Raw genomic sequence first — 18,688 nt, 5'->3', positions numbered from 1 at the left:
GGGGTAAGTTAGGGGTGTCGAAATGACAGCTCACACTGTTCTCTTCATCGACTTTATTAGACAGGACACCCAGACCGGGTGGTCCACATAGCCCCAGCCCCAAGCCTGCAGCCCCAGTTGGGAACTAGGACTAGGGCAACAGCAGGACAAGGAGCCAGAACCAGGCCCATCAGAAAAGCAAGGATGGAGGCAGATTTGTGTCCAAGTGACAATGTCCTGACCTGTCCCTGACTCCCCTAGCCTGGGCTCTGCCATGAGCCTTCAGCCTCTCTCTTGGGTCCATTAGTCCTCTGTCTCTCCCTCCCAGCCTCCACATTTGTATCTCTCCTCCCTTTGCGTCCCCTTATCTCTGGCTCTGTCTCTGTGTCCAGAGCTAACCTGCGTCTGTTGGCTGATACAGACAGACCCATTTTTCTGCCCATTTCCATGTGTCTCTGTGTTCACATCATTTGTTGACATATATGTATATATATGAACAACACAGTTGTACGTGTGTCTGTCCCTGTCTCTACATCCTTTGGGGTTTTATTAATTTTTATGTTATTTTTATTTTTATTACGAATGTCTCTTTCTCTGTATCACTCCTTACCTCTCCAGATCTCTGTTTGGACTCGGCATCATCACATCTCATCTCTGTTCCCTCATCCCTTTCTATCTCTTGCCTGTAGTTCTGTGGGTCCTCATCTTTTTCTCTCGTCAGTCAACACAGTAAGCCCCTACTGTGTGCCAAGCCTTATGCCAAGCACTGGGGATTACTTACACTGGGTTTCTTTTCCTTCTCTGTCCCAACATCTCCTGACCTCTCTCTCTGTGACAGAGAGACCTGTTTGGCACTGTGGGTACATGTAAAGGTCTGCTCCATCTCTGTCTGCAGTCTCCCCCTCTTTGTGCCTCTGTTTCCCCATAGCCCTCTTCCTTTTCTCAGGCTGTCTCTGGCAGGGCTTATCATCTGCATTTCTGTCTCTTGCAACGTCTTGTCTGCCAATCCTCAATCACATTGTCTTTCCCTGCCTCCCTCTGGCCTTCTCTTTCTGTTTGTCAGGGGTCCCCTGTGGTCCCTGGGCTGGGCCAGGTAAGACCCCTCCCATCCCCAACCCCCCCCCCCCCCATGCAAACAGCAAAAAAAAAAAAAATACAGATTTGAAAACTGCAAAAACCACTACACCCCCCCATGGCCCACCCCTTCCCTGCCCTCCCGTGCCCCCCAGCGTCCCCAGTTTGGATCCCATTGTGTCCCTGCCGCGGTGGGTTGGGGGGTGGGCCGGGATCCCAGCCTCCCACGTCCAGGCTGGGCCAAGGAGCAGAAGGGGGCAAGCCTCGGCTGCCGGCCCCTTCTCCGTGCCCTCTGCTCGTTTGCTCGCTCGCTCGCCCGCCAGCGGGCCCCCACCCCCCTCCCACCACCCCAGCCGGCCCGGCCCCTACACCGGCGTGGTTTTCCTGTTCAGGGTGTTGGTGTTGGACGCCCCACTGGCTGCCGCCTCTTTGCTCAGGGTCCCGGAGGCCCCGGGGGCGGAGCCCGGCCCGGTCACCGTCACCGTCACCCCGCCGGCTTCCTTGGGGAAGGCATTATGCAGCGTCAGGAAGCCCGAGCCGGACCGCTCCCGCTCAGCCGTCCCGTAAGGACCCCCCACTCCTCCCCCGCCGCCGCCGCCGCCCCCGGACGGCCCCCCGAGCCCGGCGCCCACGCTGCCTTTGGACGGGTCGCGGCTCAGTGTGTACATGGAGATGTCCGTGGAGGGGAAGCCCTGGGGCGACGTGTCCCGGGAGGGCGAAGGCTCGCTCGAGCGGGAGCTGGAGCGCGAGCGGCGGCGGTAGCGGAAGCGGTAGCTGGGCAGGCGGAGGATGGCCGAAGGGGGACCCCCGGCTCCGGCCCCGCCGCCGCCGCCGCCCCCGGCCCGGCCGCCGGGCTTGAGGAGGTCCGCCCGGGACTGACAGTGCGCCTCGCGGTTCCTCTCGATGTAAATGTTCACGGCCAACACGCCGATCATCTCGGCCAGGATGAAGGAGAGGCCCCCGAAGTAGAAGGACCAGCCGTACGAGTAGTGGCTCTTCTTCTCGTCGTCGCGCTTGGGGCCCGGCTCGCCCGCGTTCGCCGAGATGTACACGATCACGCCGATGATGTTGCTCAGGCCTGCCGGGCAGCGACGGACGGACAGGACGGACGGACGGACAGGCGAGCGGGCGGACAGAGAGACAGACAAACAGCGCGGGAGATGGAGGGGACGCAGCTGTCAGCCCGAGACAGCCTCGACGGCTGCCGCTGCTGGGCAGGTGCCCACTCAGACCCACACCCCCTGGCTCCTCCCCCTCGTCCAAGCCCCGCCTCCTCGCTGCCCATCCCCGCCCACTCGTCTAACCTCCCCTAAGTGCCCCCTCTCCCCAAAGCCTTCCCCTCTTTGGCCTGCCTGCTATAGGCCCCACCCCTTTCCTTTAAGCCCCTCCCGTCTTCTAAACTGTCTAAGCGTAATCTTATCTGAGCCCCGCCTCCCCATCTAAGCCCCGCCTTTCTATTTTTCCAAACTTCTCCCCATCTCTTCTAAGCCCCGCCTTCCTCCATGAAGCACCTCCTTCCCCTTGAGTCTAGCTCCTCCTCTTTTTCCAAGCCCCTCCCCTTTCTCAGGTTCCCTCTACGTCGGTCAAGCCCCTCCCCTTTCTTCCAAGCCCTCCCCTTCTAATAAGCTCTTCCCCCTCTTCCAAGCTCCTCCCCTTCTAAGCTCCTCTCCTTTTCCCTAATTCTTGCCCTTCCTCTGTCCCTCCCTCCTTTAGAGCTAAATCGCCGCCTCTATCCCAGGCCCCCACCCATCTCTTCTAAACTCCTCCCTTCTTGTCTAAGGCCCTCCCTATCGCTCTCCTCCTCTTTCTTTTAAACTCCAAGCTCTCTAGGACCCTTCTCTTCCTTCTGAGCTCCTCCTTCCTCTGGGGTCCTAATTCTGCCCTTGACCTAGATATGACCTTGAATGAGGACCTGTCCTCTCTAGGCTTTAAATACCCTCCCTCTGTGAAATGAGGTTGGGGCACTGGTACCCTCCCTCTGAGATTTTGTGTCTCCCTCTCCTCTCCTGTCTTCCAGGTTCCTTCCCCTACCCCCTCTTTCAGCCCTCACCAGCGGCTACAAACAGGATACCAGCCCCCAGGATGATGTTCCGTTTGGACTTGTAGACTCGAGAGGCAGCCACGCACACGCCCCCCAGCAACAGAAGGATTGCGCTGAGAATGGGGAAGATACTGGATGCTCGGACCACACCTGGCAGAGGACCAGAGCGAGGTCACACTCAGCACTTCCCTTTCCCCTCCCCCTTGTCCCCACTTTGCTGCTCCCAGGACCTGGGACCAACTTCTTAAATTCGTGATCAACTCTGTGTAAAAAAGAAGCCAATCAGAACGTAGGGTCTCCTGGAAGTCCTCTCAATCCCAATGAGAGAGCCCAATCCTAGGTCTCGATTCAAAGGCTGGCAGATCAGAATATTCAGGTTCTCCCTAAACTCTGTTCCAATGGAGATTCCTCCCAGCCAATCAAAAGCCAGGAGATTGCAGCCAATGGACTTCAAAGATGAGCATTGGGGCTCCTCCCTCTGGGTTGGGGAGGCAAGGCCCACCCCCAATTCCCAGCCCCCACTTACGGAGTAGGTACTCTGCACTGTCATGGTCGTAATCTGTGTCTTCTGGGAAATGATTAATCTTCACACAGACACCCCGCTTCAGCCCTGAGAAGGGGGGAGATAGAGATAAGTGGTGGGGGGACCCACATCTGACTGGGTCCCCACTGCGTCACTGGTCCCTGTTCCTTCCCCTTCACTCGGGTGGAGGAGTCCGTTCTGGTTTCTTGCAAAGGGTAGCCCACTGACCGACCTTCTTCCCAGGCCTGGTAGGAGGCTAGAATCCCAGAGAGAGAGGAAGGAGGGATGTGGGAGTGTACATGAGTGAGGGGGAGGCAGTGACCCCCGGGGCTGTGCACATTCTTGCATCACAGAATGCCAAAGTTGCAAGGGACCAGAGAGATCACTCCCTCCCCATTACACACACACACACACACACACACACACACACACACACACACACACACACACACACTCACAGAGGGAGATTCTAACGCTGAAGAGAAGGGGAAGGATTTACCCAAAGCCCCCACTCTGCTTCCTTCACTAAATTTGAGGCTCCCAATATAGACTCTCCAGAGGTCTAGGAGCACTAAATTCCCAGGGTTCCATCTTCTCTCTCTCTCTCTCTCTCTCTCTCTCTCTCTCTCTCTCTCTCTCTCTCTCTCTCTCTCTCCCTCTCTCTCTAACAGAATGGGGATAGCCCTAGATTGGGGGTTGGGAGCCCACCACCCTGTATGACTTTAAGTAAGTCCTCTCTCTTGGCCTCCATTTTCACTCCTGTAAAGTGGCAGTGGGGGGTGAGGGAAGCAGAGAGGAATTCAGACCAAAAGTTTGACAATAGCTACAATATACAGGAAGGATGGATGAAAAGGAGCAATGAGGCAGAAGGAAGAGGGGGAGAAAAGATCAAGATGAGAGAGACAGAGGAAGAGACAAAAGAAGCGAGACAGAGAGCAAAGGGGGGAGAAACTGACAGAGAGAGCAAGATGAGGGGGAGACAGACACAGAGAGAGAGAGGGAAAGACAGAGAGAGACAGAGAGAGGCAGAGAGAGAGACAGAGAGAGCAAGATGGGGGAGGAGGCAGACAGAGAGAGACAGAGACAGAGAGAGTGAGAGAGAGGGGTGGGGGGAGAGAAGGGAACCCAACAAACAGACTCTTCCCACTTCACAAAAGGGGCAGCTGAGGCCCAGAAAGGAGAGAGGGGAGAGAATAGTAGTGCCAGACTGAGCCACTTGAGAGCTTTGAGGGTCCTCAGCACCACCACCCCCTGCCCCCATGCTTAGCATCTTGCCTGGCACATAATAGACATTTCAAGGCTTTCTCTTTCCTGACTTGCCTTGGAAGGGAAAGGTCAGGGACCCATGAGATTCTGCCATTAGGAATGGAACCCAACCTCCTCTCCATTTTACAGGTATGGGACCTTGGGCTAGGTGAGGAGAGGAGTAGGAGAGGACATGAGCAGGAGCTTTTATTAAGTTCCTACTATGTGGAACTCACTATGCTTAGTGCTGGGAGCATGGGGCAGGAGCAGGGTGGGGGGAGTCCCTGTTCTCAAGCTCAGAGATTGAGCTGAAGAGGATAACCACAAATGTTGAAACAAACCTGACTCCACTGTTTTAGGGAGAAATGAGAAGAAGCAAGAGGGGGAACAGAGCCCTGAATCATGGCACCACACAATGAGAAAGCCAACATGAATCTTGGGTCAGACCCCAAACTCCTATTTTACATTTGCAGACACTGAGGCAGGAAAGGAGGGGAGGAGGAGTGCTGAGCTAGTGGATAGAACACCAGGCCTAGAGTTGGGAAAATCTGAGTTCAAATCCAGCCTTCAGACACTTTTGTAGGTATGACTCTGGGCAAGTTACCTTTCCTCTGTTTCCTCATTTATACGGTGGGGATAATAGTAGCACCTCCCTCCAATGGCTGTCCTGAGGATCAAGTGAGATGCTAAATGCAAAGTACTTTGTACAATGCCTAGCACACAGGAGCTTCTATATAGATGCTCTTTCCCTTCTCCTTCCTTTCCCTAGCCAATGAACAACACCATAAAATTTCAGAAGGTCTGAGCCGGCATAGAATGCTCAGAGATCACTGAGTCGGAGCCAACGCTCCTCCCACTCCACAAGGGTGGAAATGAAGGCTTGGGGAGGCTGGAGAAAAAGAGAAAGGAAGGGACCGTTCTAGAATTATCCGACCCAAAGAACCAAACCGGTCTAATATGCTCCCATTTTTCAGAGGGAGAAGCTGACGCTCTCAGAGCCTCCCACAGCAGCAGAACCACGGCCAGCAGAGAGCCGGTGGAGGACGCTGTACCTTCGAGGCAGCAGATCCTCCAGAGGCCGGAGTGTGTCAGCCCCCCGGGGTCCCTCTTCTCTGCCACCCCGCCAGGCCCTCGAGCTGGGGGGTCCTCGGAGGCAGAGGCTGTCAGGTTGGTGGTGTTGCAGATGAAGGCCCTGGTATAGAGCCAGTAATCGGTGCTGATGGCTATGGTCATTAGGCCGAAGGCGGCGAAGGCACCAACCGTGGTCAGCAGCACCTGGACACCCTTCTCACACCACAGGCCCCGAGCCTCTGTCCAGCGCTTCAGGGACTCCAGTCTGAAGGCTGGCAGCCGGGGGGCCGCCGGCCACCACCGGGGCAGCGGGGGAGGGGCCGTGCCTGCGGCGGGGGGGCGGGCAGGCTCAGGCGAGACGGGACCCCGGGGGGCTGGTGCCAAGCAGCGAGGAGGCAGTGGCAGGCAGTTGAGCACGGGGGTCAGCGGGCTGCCATGGTCAGTAGCTACAGGGATAGATAGGACAGAGATTAGAGCCCCATCACTACTTCCCCTAATCCTTTCTCTGAAGCTGCGAGTCCTCTCCACCTCGAGCTTTCTCTGCACCCTGTCGTGGCCCCATTCCGGTAATCCGGATCCCCACAATCTTTCCAGGCAGACGACCCAGTATTCCTTCCCCATCATGAACACTGTGCTCTAGCCAAATCCAACTATTCATTGTTCCCTGTAGAGGACATCCCAGCTCCCACCTCCAAGCCTTTGCACAGTCCATCCCCGTATCAGCCACCTCACTTTAAAAAATCCCTAGCATCCTTCCAGTCCTTTTCTGATTCCCCCGGTTGTGCATTTGTTTTGCATATATCAGGCCCTACCCATACGAGAATACAGGATCCCCCCTCGAAAAAAAAATGCCACCCCCTTGAGAGCAGGACTGTCTCATTTTTGCATTCATGTCCCTAGTTACTTGTGTGATGCCTAGCCCACAATAAGGATTTAATAAATGCATGTTGGTTAATGTTACCTTGTAACCCATATGGATACCCTAATTTTTCCTCCTTGACTTTTTGGCCCCCATGCCAACATCCCCCAATTTAATAGGATTATCAGATTTAGACTTAGAAAGGAAACTTTGAAATCTTCCAGTCCAGCCCCTCCCATTTCACAGATGGTGAAACTGAGACCCAGAGAGGGAAAAGGACTTACATTATTTTCTTTCATTCTGGCTATCCCTAAAGCCTGTAGTTCTAAGCCCAGGAAGAAAAGGGAAGAAGACCAAGGATGGGGAGGGGAAGGCAAGAACTCAGTCCCCCAAGGACTCCTTCGCTGAATACTTCCGAGAACAAATAATAATAAAAACAGCAGCCAGCCATTACAGAGTGCTTCAAGGTTTGAAAAGCACTCTAAATATGTATTTCATTTGAGCCTCACAACAATCCCTCTGAGGGAGGAGTTACTGTTATCCCCACTTTATAGATGGGGAAACTGAGGTTGAAAGTGGTTAAGGGACCAAACCAAGGTTTAAAGCAGGATTTGAACTCAGGTCCTTGACTCCAAGTTCAACACTTAGTTTACTGTCATCCTGATTCACCCATGCGTCCGCATCTTTGGTTACATCCTCCTCTGCCCATAGGATCCTTGGAGTAAGGAAGATCTGGACTCAGACACTGAGTGGCCCTGGGAAAATGATGTCTCTTTCCCATCCCTCAGTTTGTTTCCTCATCTGTCAAATAATGGATTCACACTAGAATGTGGCCTCTAAGATCTTTTCTGGATCTAAACCTTCTATTCAAATCCATGACAGAGACCACCTCCCCAATTTAAAATTATTATAGAGACTATCTTGGTCGCTTAACAGAGATGTAAACTGAGGCTTAGAAAAAATGAGGAACTCAGACTTCTCCCTCAGACATTCCCAGCCTTCTCATCTCAAAGCTTAGGGGAAACAGAAAAAAAAACCCATCAGGGGTTAGAAATGGACTAGGACCCCCTGCCCAGGAGAAGCACTCCTTCTCAAGACCTCTGGGCTGTTAGCATCCATGAACACTTTCTATTACATCTCCTTCTTCTGGAGCAACCTCTGCCCCATATTGACCTTGAATGCCACTAATTCCTGACTGTTGACCTCACTCCCACCCCCATCTCCCAGAATTCTAAATTTTCAAGCCAACAGAGACCTTGACGATCAGAGTCTAACCACCTCACTTTACTCGGGGAGAAAATTAGTACATACAAAAGACTCAGAATTCCCCCTCTCCCCCTCACCATCTGAGTTCCCAATTCTCCCAGTTCAGTGCGCTGGAGATCAAGGACTATAAGGAAAAGGGCCCCTTAAAATATTTCCCAGGCTCCCTAAACCCTTTGTCAGTATTCATACCCCTCCTTGCTTATCCTTGGATCCCCATCTGAAGTAATTCCTGCTTCACAGCACTTTTTGCCCCACTCCTGACCCTGTACCCCCATTACATCTGTCTACTAGACCCAAAATTTCTCATCCTAAGCCTATTTACCCTTAATCTCTTCATGTTCCACAGAGACTTAGACTAGGGATTTTAGGTGGATGACAGGATAGGGATCCCATGATAAAGGAATTCCCTCCCCCATTCCTAGGGTCCTTCCTTGGTGACCAATGACAAACTTGTTTTCTTGTCTCCACCTACTCTTTTTTCCCCACTGCTCAAAGCACCCCCTGACCTTATCCTCCTCCACCCCCTTAACCTGACTTTCAACACTCCCCTCCAATTTTGTAAATCCTAGATTCACAGTTCAGTAGAAAATGAAGGAACCTTAAAAAATTATTGGTCCAGACTTATTTTACAGGGGAGGAAACTGAGGAACAGGGAAGGAAAAAGAGAAATTCTACCACTCGCTCTCCCTTGGCACTCACAACCCCCACAGATCAGAGCTCTGACAGCCAGGGAGGAAAAGGGGGTTTTGAAACAGAGGCAGGACCCTCAGCCCCAAGGAACTCCCTCCTTGGACCCCCAGCTTCTACTCAGCTGACACTGTCACTGCATTCCCACCTTCTGTCACTTATTCCCTTCCCCCCAGCACCCCCAGGCTCAGACTCCTCCCCCCTCCCCCAGATTTCTCTCAGAACATAGAATGCCTGGGTTCTCGGGCACAGTAACCTTGGCTGCTGCCTCAGTTTCTCCCCCAGCCCTTCCATTAGCTAAAGGGGGGCCGGATGTAGGGGAGGTGGTCGCCATGGCAACGGGGCCTTTAAGAGGCCTCCTCTCCTCCCCCATCCTCTTCCCTCCCACACACCAGTCCCTCCGATCTGCCTCCAGGCAGACCCTGGGGCGTCCCCCCACACACTCTTTGTAGTCCTGGTTTGCCAGGAGGGCCCCCCCTACCCTATCCCCTGCCCCCTTCCATCCACTGGGCCTGAGCCGGGAGGAAGTATCTTTGAGTGACCAGGGGCCCTATCCCTCAACCCCTCCCTCCTGAACAATGACCCCCTCCTCACCTGGAGCTCCTTGTAGTCAGGCCTCCGCTGAGACTGGTAGACGGGTCCAAGCAAGAAGCCCCCTACCCCAGCTGTCCAGAGGACCCGGGTGTCCAGGGAGCTGAGTCGCAGGACTTGGGGGCTGAATACCCAGCTGTCTGGGGGCTGAGTCGCTGGGATGGGGATCCTGAGAGCAGGGTGCTGGAGGACCCTGAGCTTCTGGGATAGAGAATGGAGAGGCAGATGGGGAGGGGACTCAGGTGTCCGGAATTGGGGGCTGGGAGAGCCAGTTGTCCAAAAGGCTGAGCCTCAGGGATTGGGGGTTAGTGAACCAGGTGGTCAGGATAACTAAGTGTCTGGGGGTTGGGGGTTCAGAAAAGTAGAGGACTAAGGAATGCAGGAGTCTGTGAGCCTCCGGAATGGGGGAAGGGGGAACCAAGGAACCCCAGCCGCTGAGCTTAAGTGCCGGAGGAAGAGGGAGCTGGGCAGCTTGAGGACCCAGATACCTGGGATTGGGAGCTGGTGAAGAGAGTACCCCAGGGACCAAGGCTTCTGGGATTAGGGGCCAGGGGATGAGGGGGCCTGGCTGATCTGGCCCGAGAAACCGGGGGAGGAGAGAATTCTGTTCTGCTGCCACTGGGTGATGGGAAGAGCTGGAGAAGGGGAGGGAGGGAGGGAGGGAGCAAAGGAGGGAGGGGGAGGGAGGCAGGGAAGGGGGAGGGGGAGGATTTGGGTATGGGGGAAGGGGGGAAGGTCTGGCTTCAGGGAAGGCAAAGGCACCTCTGAGGGAGGCTCAGAGAGAGGGGACCCGAGTGTGACAAGAACGGAGGGAGACCAGAGTTAGAGAGATAGAGAGAAGGGAATGAATGAAACAGAGAGGTAAAGAGATGGAAGAGATGAAGACAGAGAGGAAAGGAAAACAAGAGAAATGAGAGTATGTGTGAGAAAAAAAGATGAAAGAGAGAGGCAGTGGAGGGATAGTAGAGAGAGATGAAGAGATGGTAGAGTGACAGAGACAGGAAGGCAGCAGGCAGGTGGGGAGAGACTGAGGAAGGAAGAAATGAGGAGACAGGAAGCGAGAGACATGAGAGACCGGGAGAGGGAGGGGGAGAGACAGACAGGAAGGGGGCTGCAGCTGCAGCTGCCTAAGGCAGGTGGGGGGCAGCTTCCTGGGGCTCCCCATGGGTAAGTGGCCAAGGTCAATGGAGGGGGGAGAAGGGGGCATAAGCCCCCCTCCCCCATCTCCATCTTTCCCTATAGCAGCATCCCTCCCTCTCTTCCTCCACCTCCTTCTGTCCCCATGGCAACGGGATTCAGGCCTCAACCGGAAGCAGAGTGGGGGACCTTTAAAAGGAGGACCCCCCTTTACATCTCATTTTACCCTCCCCCAGCCTCAGCTCCAAACCCTCTCCTCATTCTCTTGAAATCCAGGAGTAGAGAAGGGATTTGGGAGAACCTTCCAGAGCCACAGCAGGACCCCCAGACTAAGAGCAGGAAAGAGGGAAGAAAAGCACAGGGGTGAGGGTGGAGGAAGGGAGGTGTGCCGCTCTTAAAGTGACCAAGCTTAGCTCAGTTAGCTATTGGGGTCCTGTACTTCATGGGAAATCAGGCCTCACTGGAGAGCCCTGTGGCTGGCAGGGTTAGGATTTCAAGTGCCCAGATGAGGAAAGCTCTGGGATCTCCCTCTGGCCCCTCTGACTCCAAAATCATACCAGCCCCTGCAGCTCTAACGAGGTGGGGGGGGGGGGGGAGAAGGTTTACTGGGAGGTGGGTGGAGCAATGGGGCTTTCCAAGCAGCCCAGTCACAGGATGGGAAATCTAGGAGAAAAGCTTAGTGGTCACTCAGTCCAGTCCTCTCCTTCCCCAGAGGGAGAAACTGAGGCAAAAATGTGGAAGGAATGAGACCATGAGAGATGTGTAATCATAGAGCATCTGAGCTGGAATGGCGCCCAAAGACCAGAGGATCATCAATTTAAAGAAGGACCTTGGAAATTATAAAGTACAAACCTTTCCTTTTTCAGATGGGGAAACTGAGGCCCAGTTAATCACTAAACATTTGCTGTTCAGTGTGCCCAACTCTATGTGACCATGGAATTTGTCCATGGGGTTTTCTTGGCAAAGATAGTGAAATGGTTTGCTATTTCCTTCTCCAGTGTGTCCCCATTTTACAGATGAGGAACTGAGGAAAATAAGGGTTAAGTAAAGTATCTGAGACTGGATTTGACTTCAGATCCTCCTCACTCCAGGCCTGGTGCTCTACCTACCTAACTGCGCTAAACATTTACTAAATGTTTCTTATGGGCCAGGCACTGTGCTGAGCTCTGGGAATACAAAAAGAAACTTAGAAAGGAGGACAAACCTCCAAATTGGAGGCATCTAATCACAGAATGCCAATGTAAGAAGTTAGACCAAGTGAGCCTATACTCTCATTTTATAGATGCTCCCCTTCTAAGGCTCAAAGTGCGAAACTTGTCCGCTGGTGCACAGAGAATGAGGGACAAATCATTGAATAAAAGAACCTCGAGGTCATCAGGTAGAGAAGAAGCAGTCAAGCCTGGCCCAAGCATTCTGCTTGTTTGTGAAGGGGAGGGGAAGGGAATGGACTTGCTCAAGGTCATCTGCCAAATCAAAGGCAGAACCTGGAGAGATAGCCAGGCTCTTTGACCCAGAGTCCACAGCTGATCCCATTCATCCAGAACACTTTAAATGATAGCCCAATCCCTTCAATTTACAGAGGGGGAAATTGAGGTCCAGAGAGGAGAGTCAGCATCACATTTGAACCCAGATCCATCCCACCCCACTCCTTGCCCTAATCCTTACTGCAGACGTCCAGTGTTTGAAATAGAGTTTATTGAAGTTTCTGTTGGTATTTACATATGATACATAGTAAGTAACAGAACCACCCTCCCACCCTTTTCCCTGGCCCACCTGGGCCCCCTCCCCCCAAGCCTCATTAAAAACCCGCTGCATAATGACGGGTTAAAGGATGCCCTGCCCCTGCTTTCCCTCCCTCCCTCCCCAAAGATGCAGACTAAAAGCCCTGGTCCCCAACCACGAGGGGACCATCTGGTTCATTGTACATTATTTTGTCTCCTCTGGGCCCCCCAGCTGCCCAACCTGTCCCCCAGAGAGCAGACCCTTTACGAGGGGCTGAAGTCTGGAGTTTTGCAGGGGGGCAGAAGGTGCAGAGGAGGCAGAGATGGAAGACTCGGAGGTTTGGGGGGCCATTAGGCCCCGCTACTGCCCCTGCCTTGGGGGAGAGGAGCAAGGAGGGTGGGGACCCAGGCATCAGGGTCAGCCTGTCAGCCTCCTTCTCTCCTCATCCCAGGGGGGCCTCTGGTGTGGAAAAGAAAGAAAGAAGGGGAAGAAAAAGAGAAAGAGAGAGACCGAGACAAAAAGATGGAGTAACATAAGGGAGTGACCGACCTAGAAAAAAAAGGGAAGGGAGGAGAAATAGGGAAATAGGAGGAGGAGGAGATGGCCCTGGGGCAAAGGGAATGAGAAGGCTAAGGTCAAGGTGAGCAGCCTGGTCCCTCCTAGCTCCTGACCGTGGTTACCCACAGGAGGCAGATGTGGGAAAGGGACACAGAGTAGGAGACACCTGTAGCTGATGGAGCCAGGGAAAAATAGGGGGAAGCGTGTTGAGGGAGAAAGGGTGGGCCCATAGGCTTAAATTTGGCCTGCAGTCTTCTAGAAGGAGCTGCCTGATTTTGAAGATGCCTAATAAACAAAGGAGGAGCCAGAGGAATGGGGGAGGAGCAAAGGAAGGGACTTGAGAAGGGGACATGATTAAGAGAAGGAAAAGGACCAAAGGATAAAGGGAACGGCTGAGAAGTGCTAGGGACTGACAAGAAGGGAAAAGACTGAGGGCCATAAGGGGAGGAGCCTTAGGAAAATTGAAAGAATAGGGGAGAGGCCGAGGGAACTCAAGGGTGGCCTCTGAGGAGCAGGTGCTGGGATGAGAGGCTGGGCAGGGGCAGGGCGGAAAAATAGGTGCTGGGGAGTGGGGGGCTGGGCAGGGGCGGTGCAGCCCCTCAACAAGGCGAGGTGGAGATGTGCATGTGGTCCGGGTACTTGATGGCAGGAGGGTAGTTCTGTGTCATCTGAATGGAGACGTCGCTGGAGATGTCCGAGGGGCTGCGGCCGCGGCGCCAGGCCTCGGGCTGGAGGAACTGACCGGAGTAGTCGGAGCAGTCGCTGAGCCTGGGCCGGTAGAAGGCTGGGTGGGGCCGGTACATCTCTTCCTCAGCATAGCGTTTGGTGAACAGATAGACAGACATCACTCCAGCCCCCTGTAGGGACTCGTAATCAAGGACTATGGCAGTGTCCGGCCCCGGCCCCATCCCCTCAGAGACCCAGAGTCCCTTCCCGTATCCCATTACCTCCCCAGCTCTAGCCCCGCCCCCTCGGGGACCCAGGGATCTCCTCCAGGCTCTCCCTCAGTCTCTCGAGTTCAGGGCCTCAGATGTGTTTGTAGGGGGAGTGGGGTCCATGAGGAATCAAAGCTTCCAGCCCTATCCCACCTCTTTAAGCAGGAAGGAGGAGGCCGCAAAGGCGAAGGACCAGCCGTAGCGATAGTGAAAGTACTGCTCAGAGCCGCTGGGACGATTCATCACCTCATCGTTGATGCTGGAGATGTAGAGGACTAGGCCCACAACCAGGGAGAGACCTGCACAGGAGGGAGACAGTCGGAAGGGGAGCTGGTCAGGTGGCTTGGAGAGGCTCCAGAGCTGGCCCAGTCCCCTCCAACTTGGACCAGGGGCAGCTCCAGGAAGACATCCCTAATTGTCCCCCACCTTCCCCATCTCCAGGGCCGAAGGCAGGTACTGATTGATGGGTGTTAGGAAGAGAATCCCTCCGAGGTTCCTGGCATCAGTGAGAGACAATGGGTGCCTTGGCAAATAGAAGCCCCTCATTCACCATCTCCTGGGAGTGGGGCTCCCTTAATCCTCCTGGTTCCTCAATCATACTCAGACCCCTCCCTTTAGCTCCTCTCATCTCCCCCTACTCTAACAACCCAGGTAGGGGAGTTTAATAGATTCAGCAAATGTTAGATTGGTATCTTAGAGATCCCCCAGCCCCAGGGGTTCTTAACCTTTTAGGTATAGGTCATAGAACCATTTGGCAGTCTGACAAGTCCGCAGACCTTTTCACAGAATCATGTTTATAAACACTTCAAGGAAAGGCTAAATTTTAGTTAGAAATTAGGAAAAATAAAAATATCCTCTTTCTCATTCAGGTTCTTGGATTCCCTGAAATCTATCCATGGACCCTAAGTTAAAAAACCTTGTTCTGATCTGATTACTTTCCTTGACATGAAGTGCAGAGGAAGAAAATGACTTCTCCTAGGTAACACAGGACATTTAAGATCACAAGAGCCAAGAGCAGAAAAAGATGAGATCCAGAAGAGCCTCCTTATCTAATCCTCTCCCCCTCAAGTTTACAGAGAGGGATACTGAGGCCCAGACATGGAATGTGAATACTCTAGGCCCCACAGCCAACGATATGGCTATAGTTGAGGCTTATCTACATTTTCCAGAGGGGGAAACAGAGGCTCCTGACACAGCCAGACAGGGGTCCTGCGCAAGGGTCCCAAGATTTGAGGCTGACTTCTGAGTCCCTATGATGGAGTAGATCCTGGAGGGGACCCCAAGAGAGAATACCCTGGGGCAGGGGGTGGCTGAGGAATGGGCACCAAGCACTCACCTGACAGAATGAAAAAGATGCCAGAAACGAAAGCTAGGATGGTCCTCTGAGGGCGGATGTGGCCAATGTTGCTGATGACGAAGGCCGTGAAGACCAGGAAAAGACTCACCATGGGAAAGGGGGTAGCGGTGCGGACCGTCTCTAGGGGAACAGCGGGGGGGAGGGGCGCGGTGAGCAGTCCACCCTAGAAGCCAAAGCTCCACCCCTCGGCTCACAAGCCCCGCCCGGCCCCGCCCCTCCACACAGGTCCCCCCTCACTCAGGATGTTCTCTGTGTTCTCGGTCACCAGGTTAATCTCCGGCTCAAGGAAATATTCCGAGGCCACACAGCGACCCTTCTCCCGGCCTGTGAGAAAAGAGCAATTCGTCAACCAATGATTGGGCGCTTACTCTGAGATAGGGGCTGCGGTACAAAGATGGACAGAGCAGGAGCTGCTTGTAGCATAGGCCGGGTCCTGGTGGGACTGGGGACACCTAGGGGCACCAAAGAGCCCTCGGTCCCTGGGGGAGTGGTGGAAGGATCAGGGAACGCCATGGCGAGGGGCAGGGGGAGGAGACATCAAGATCCCTGTGGGAAATGGGGACTCGAGGAGAATGCCTAGGCCCCAGAAGTGAAGGGAAAGTCCCTTAATAGACTCGGGCTGGGGGGACGAGTCGTCAGGGTGCCTGGTGCACAGGGGAAGGGTCTCCAGGATCCCTGAGGGGCTGGGGGAAGGTACACTCAGATTCCTGAGTGGGAGGGGCTGGAGTTGAGAGCAGGCACCCCCCCCCCACACACACACACACACCTGGATCCCTGAGGTGCTGAGGTCCCTGAGAGGGAGGGACCCAGAACAGGAGGAGGGCCCGGATCTGGGGGAGGGCCGTCGGGGTCCCAGAGGGGGAGGGCCCGGAGCTGGGGGAGGGCCGCCGGGGTCCCGCTACCTGCGAAGAAGCAGACTCTCCAGAGGCCGGCGTGCAGCGCCATCTTGACCTCGGTGCTCTGGTTCTGGGGTAACACCGTGCCCTCCTCCATGTAGAGCCAGTAGTCGGTGCTGACCGCGATGCCAACCAGAAGGAGGCCGCAGGCACCGAACACGCTGCTCAGCAAGGTCAGCGCGCGGCTGCTGCACGAGCTCATGGCGGCGGCGGCCGCGGGCGGGAGGCGCGCGGGGCCTGCGGAGAGACAGGCGGCAGGGCGGACGGAGAGGCGGGAGCGCGGGGACGCGAGCATGAAGGGAGAACCAGCCCCGGCAGGAGGCCAGGCCTCCCGCTCTCTCCCAGACCCAGAAGGCCCGCCTAGCCTTCCTGGGCAGCCTCCACCCGACCCCAGCCCCGACCGCATCCTAGTCCCCCCTCACCCCCCACCCTGCAGTGGGCGCCAAGCTTCCTCTCCCGGGAACTGGAGGTCGCCGTCTATCTCCCAGACTCGGACCCAGACTTCCCTTTTCCCTCCGAGGCTCCCAGACCTTAACCCGGTCCTGATGCCCTGTTAATGGGACCAGGTATCCGCCCCCGCCCCCGCCCCCACTCCAAGCTTCCTCTTTGGGGCCCTCCAGATCCTGGACTGCCTCGTGCCTGCTGGACTGAGTCTTCCCGGTTCAGCCCCCTATACCCATCCCCTCCAGGATTCAGACATTCCAGCAAGCCAACCCCTTACTCATCCCGGGTCTCCTGACTGATGGACCTAGGCATACATCCCTCAACTAGCTCCTTCCTTCCTGTCGGGGGCTCTGTATATGCACTTGCCTCCTGAAGCCTGGACTCAGGAGTTGGTATCTTCCTCTACAGCCTGGCTGACCGTCCCCTTCTCTCCCCCACCCCCATCTAAATGCTCGGGACCCAAGAGTTCTGCTCCCTCCGTCTGGTCCTCTATGACACCTCCTCCGGACCCAGGCGTTTCAGGATCCCCACCTGGGACCCAGGATTCCCCTCTCCTTCCATCAGTCAGTTGGACTCCCCTAGGGGACACAAGCATCCCAGTCTCCCAGCCCCGCTAGGGACCCCTGGCTTGGTCGGTCTCACCTCGCTCAACGCTGGGCGGACGCTCGGGGCTCCAGGCTCCGCAGCCGCATGTCCGGCCCCGCGGCCTCCCCGGACCGGCCCCGCCACTCCCGGCCCCCGGCGTCCCGGCCCCCGCCCCCCTGGGCTTCTTCTTCCTCCTTGGCCTCCGCTCCGGCTCCGGCTCCGGTTCCGGCTCGCTCTCGGGCCACGGGCCCAGCCTCCTCAGTCCCTCCCTCCTTCACTCAGTCCTCGGCGGACGGAGACGAGAGCAGGGAGTCCGGGCCTCTCATTGGCTGCCGAGGAGGAGGGGAGGGAAGCAGGGAGGACGCAGAGGATGGGGATGGAGAGAGACTGAGACACTGACACAGAGACAGACAGGGACAGGGACAAAGAGACCTAGCCAGTGAGCCGGGAAGAAGGACGTGGAAAGAGATACCAAGATTCAAAGTGGGACAGAGACCCCAGGCGATGGAGAAAGACGATGAGGTTTGCAGCTGGACCAACAGAAGGCAAGAGGAGGGAACCAACGAGAAACAGTGGGGACAGAGAGGGAGCGACGCCCAGAGCCAGGGTGAGAGGAGGGGGCACAGGTTCAGAGTCCGAGAAACCGAGAGACAAGAGACTAGAAGATGGAGATGCAGAGACAGAGACACTCACAGAAGAGACGTACAGGGAAAGAGAGGGAAGCAGATTCTGAAAGGCTGAGACCGACCGGACAGAGCATCGACGAAGCAGGAGTAATGGACCACAGGGCAGGCCTGCTGAGGCCGGGTCGGGGGGCGCTGGGTGGATGGAGCCGAGGCTGGGCCGGGTCCTGCAGCCTTCACAGAGCCTGAGTGAGCCCCCCCACCCCCCCGCCCCAGCGTGATGTCAGCGGGCCGTCGTGCGCTCCCCTCCTCTCTCTTAAAGGCGCATGGTCCCAAGCTGTTCTCATTTGACCTGGGAAGGGGGATTCCAGAATGACCCCTGGGAGACCCAGGATCCCTCCTCTAGTCCCAGCCCTTCAGTGACCTAGGATCCTCCCTCAGCCCCGAGACAATCAGACATTCCCTCATTCAGTCCCATTAATGACCCAGAAGCCCTATTCCCTCAGAGACGGCGACCTTTTTCTCAATGCTACCATTTTGAGGACCCAAGAGATCCCTTCCCTAGTCCCACTTCCTCACATACTCAAGTGTGTAGGATCCCGCCCCTCCTTGGGGACTCAGGCTTCTCTTTCCCCAATCCCAACCCCTCAAACAGGCGTCCCCTCCCCCCTGCCCAGCCTCCTTGGAGAAGCCAGACTACACCCCTTCTAGCCCACCCCCAGAGGGATTCAGTTGACCCAACCTCCGCCCCTTCCAGAAACCAAAAGCCCCCACCCCCTGCCAGGCCCTAACAGGGACCCAGTGTCTGAACTGAGCTGAATGGGACTTGGAGATTCAGACAGAGTTCGGCTACTGCTCCCCTGCCCCCACCCTCACACCAGGACTACATTTCCCAGCAGCCCCCACCTCCCCCCCCCAACCCCGCCACAGCCAAGGGCTGGTAGGGGACAGGAGTAGTGGAACTGACCGCAGCCGCTTATGGGAAATAGAGTCTGAGTGTAAAGGGGGAGTTTGGGGGGGACCGGGGGAATGGGAACAGAAGTAACTATTCCCAAAGCGGCCCCTCAGAGCCTCCCTCCGCCTTTGACTTACCCT

The 18,688-nt window shown here is 55.7% G+C and overlaps 2 protein-coding genes across 3 annotated transcripts; both read right to left on the bottom strand.

The window, feature by feature from the left end:
* Nucleotides 1-38: 38 nt before the first annotated feature.
* Nucleotides 39-6,351, bottom strand: CACNG8 (calcium voltage-gated channel auxiliary subunit gamma 8). The gene is made up of 4 exons (XM_072607459.1): nt 5,915-6,351; nt 3,621-3,704; nt 3,104-3,244; nt 39-2,131 (listed from the first exon to the last, which is right to left on the bottom strand). The coding sequence occupies exons 1-4, from the start codon at nt 6,093-6,095 to the stop codon at nt 1,419-1,421; spliced, it is 1,119 nt and encodes a 372-aa protein (XP_072463560.1). The 5' UTR covers nt 6,096-6,351; the 3' UTR covers nt 39-1,418.
* A 5,800-nt stretch (nt 6,352-12,151) lies between these two features.
* CACNG7 (calcium voltage-gated channel auxiliary subunit gamma 7) lies at nt 12,152-17,840 on the bottom strand. Of its 2 annotated transcripts, XM_072607440.1 has the most exons (6): nt 17,028-17,840; nt 15,948-16,178; nt 15,283-15,369; nt 15,025-15,165; nt 13,842-13,987; nt 12,152-13,610 (listed from the first exon to the last, which is right to left on the bottom strand). In XM_072607440.1, the coding sequence occupies exons 2-6, from the start codon at nt 16,141-16,143 to the stop codon at nt 13,353-13,355; spliced, it is 828 nt and encodes a 275-aa protein (XP_072463541.1). In that variant the 5' UTR covers nt 16,144-16,178; nt 17,028-17,840; the 3' UTR covers nt 12,152-13,352. The 2 variants fall into 2 exon arrangements, with proteins under 2 accessions (XP_072463541.1, XP_072463540.1); XM_072607439.1 differs by lacking the exon at nt 17,028-17,840 and having other exon boundaries at nt 15,948-16,509.
* Nucleotides 17,841-18,688: the final 848 nt, after the last annotated feature.

This window comes from Notamacropus eugenii, chromosome 5, assembly GCF_028372415.1.
Source record: "Notamacropus eugenii isolate mMacEug1 chromosome 5, mMacEug1.pri_v2, whole genome shotgun sequence".
Taxonomy (NCBI): Eukaryota; Metazoa; Chordata; class Mammalia; order Diprotodontia; family Macropodidae; genus Notamacropus; species Notamacropus eugenii.
The sequence above is the reverse complement of the archived record's forward strand: the minus strand, read 5'-3'. Positions and strand labels throughout refer to the sequence as shown.

Coding starts and splice junctions, on each gene's coding strand:
- CACNG8 (XM_072607459.1), bottom strand. CDS start 6,095: ATGACCATAGCCATCAGCACCGATTACTGGCTCTATACCAGGGCCTTC. Junction 3,705..5,914: donor GAGGATCTGCTGCCTCGAAG/GTACAGCGTCCT, acceptor CCCCCTTCTCAG/GGCTGAAGCGGGGTGTCTGT. Junction 2,132..3,103: donor TATCCTGTTTGTAGCCGCTG/GTGAGGGCTGAA, acceptor GCTGCCCGGCAG/GCCTGAGCAACATCATCGGC.
- CACNG7 (XM_072607439.1), bottom strand. CDS start 16,347: ATGCGGTCGGGGCTGGGGTCGGGTGGAGGCTGCCCAGGAAGGCTAGGC. Junction 15,166..15,282: donor GAACACAGAGAACATCCTGA/GTGAGGGGGGAC, acceptor CTGTTCCCCTAG/AGACGGTCCGCACCGCTACC. Junction 13,611..13,841: donor CCTCCTTCCTGCTTAAAGAG/GTGGGATAGGGC, acceptor GAGTCCCTACAG/GGGGCTGGAGTGATGTCTGT.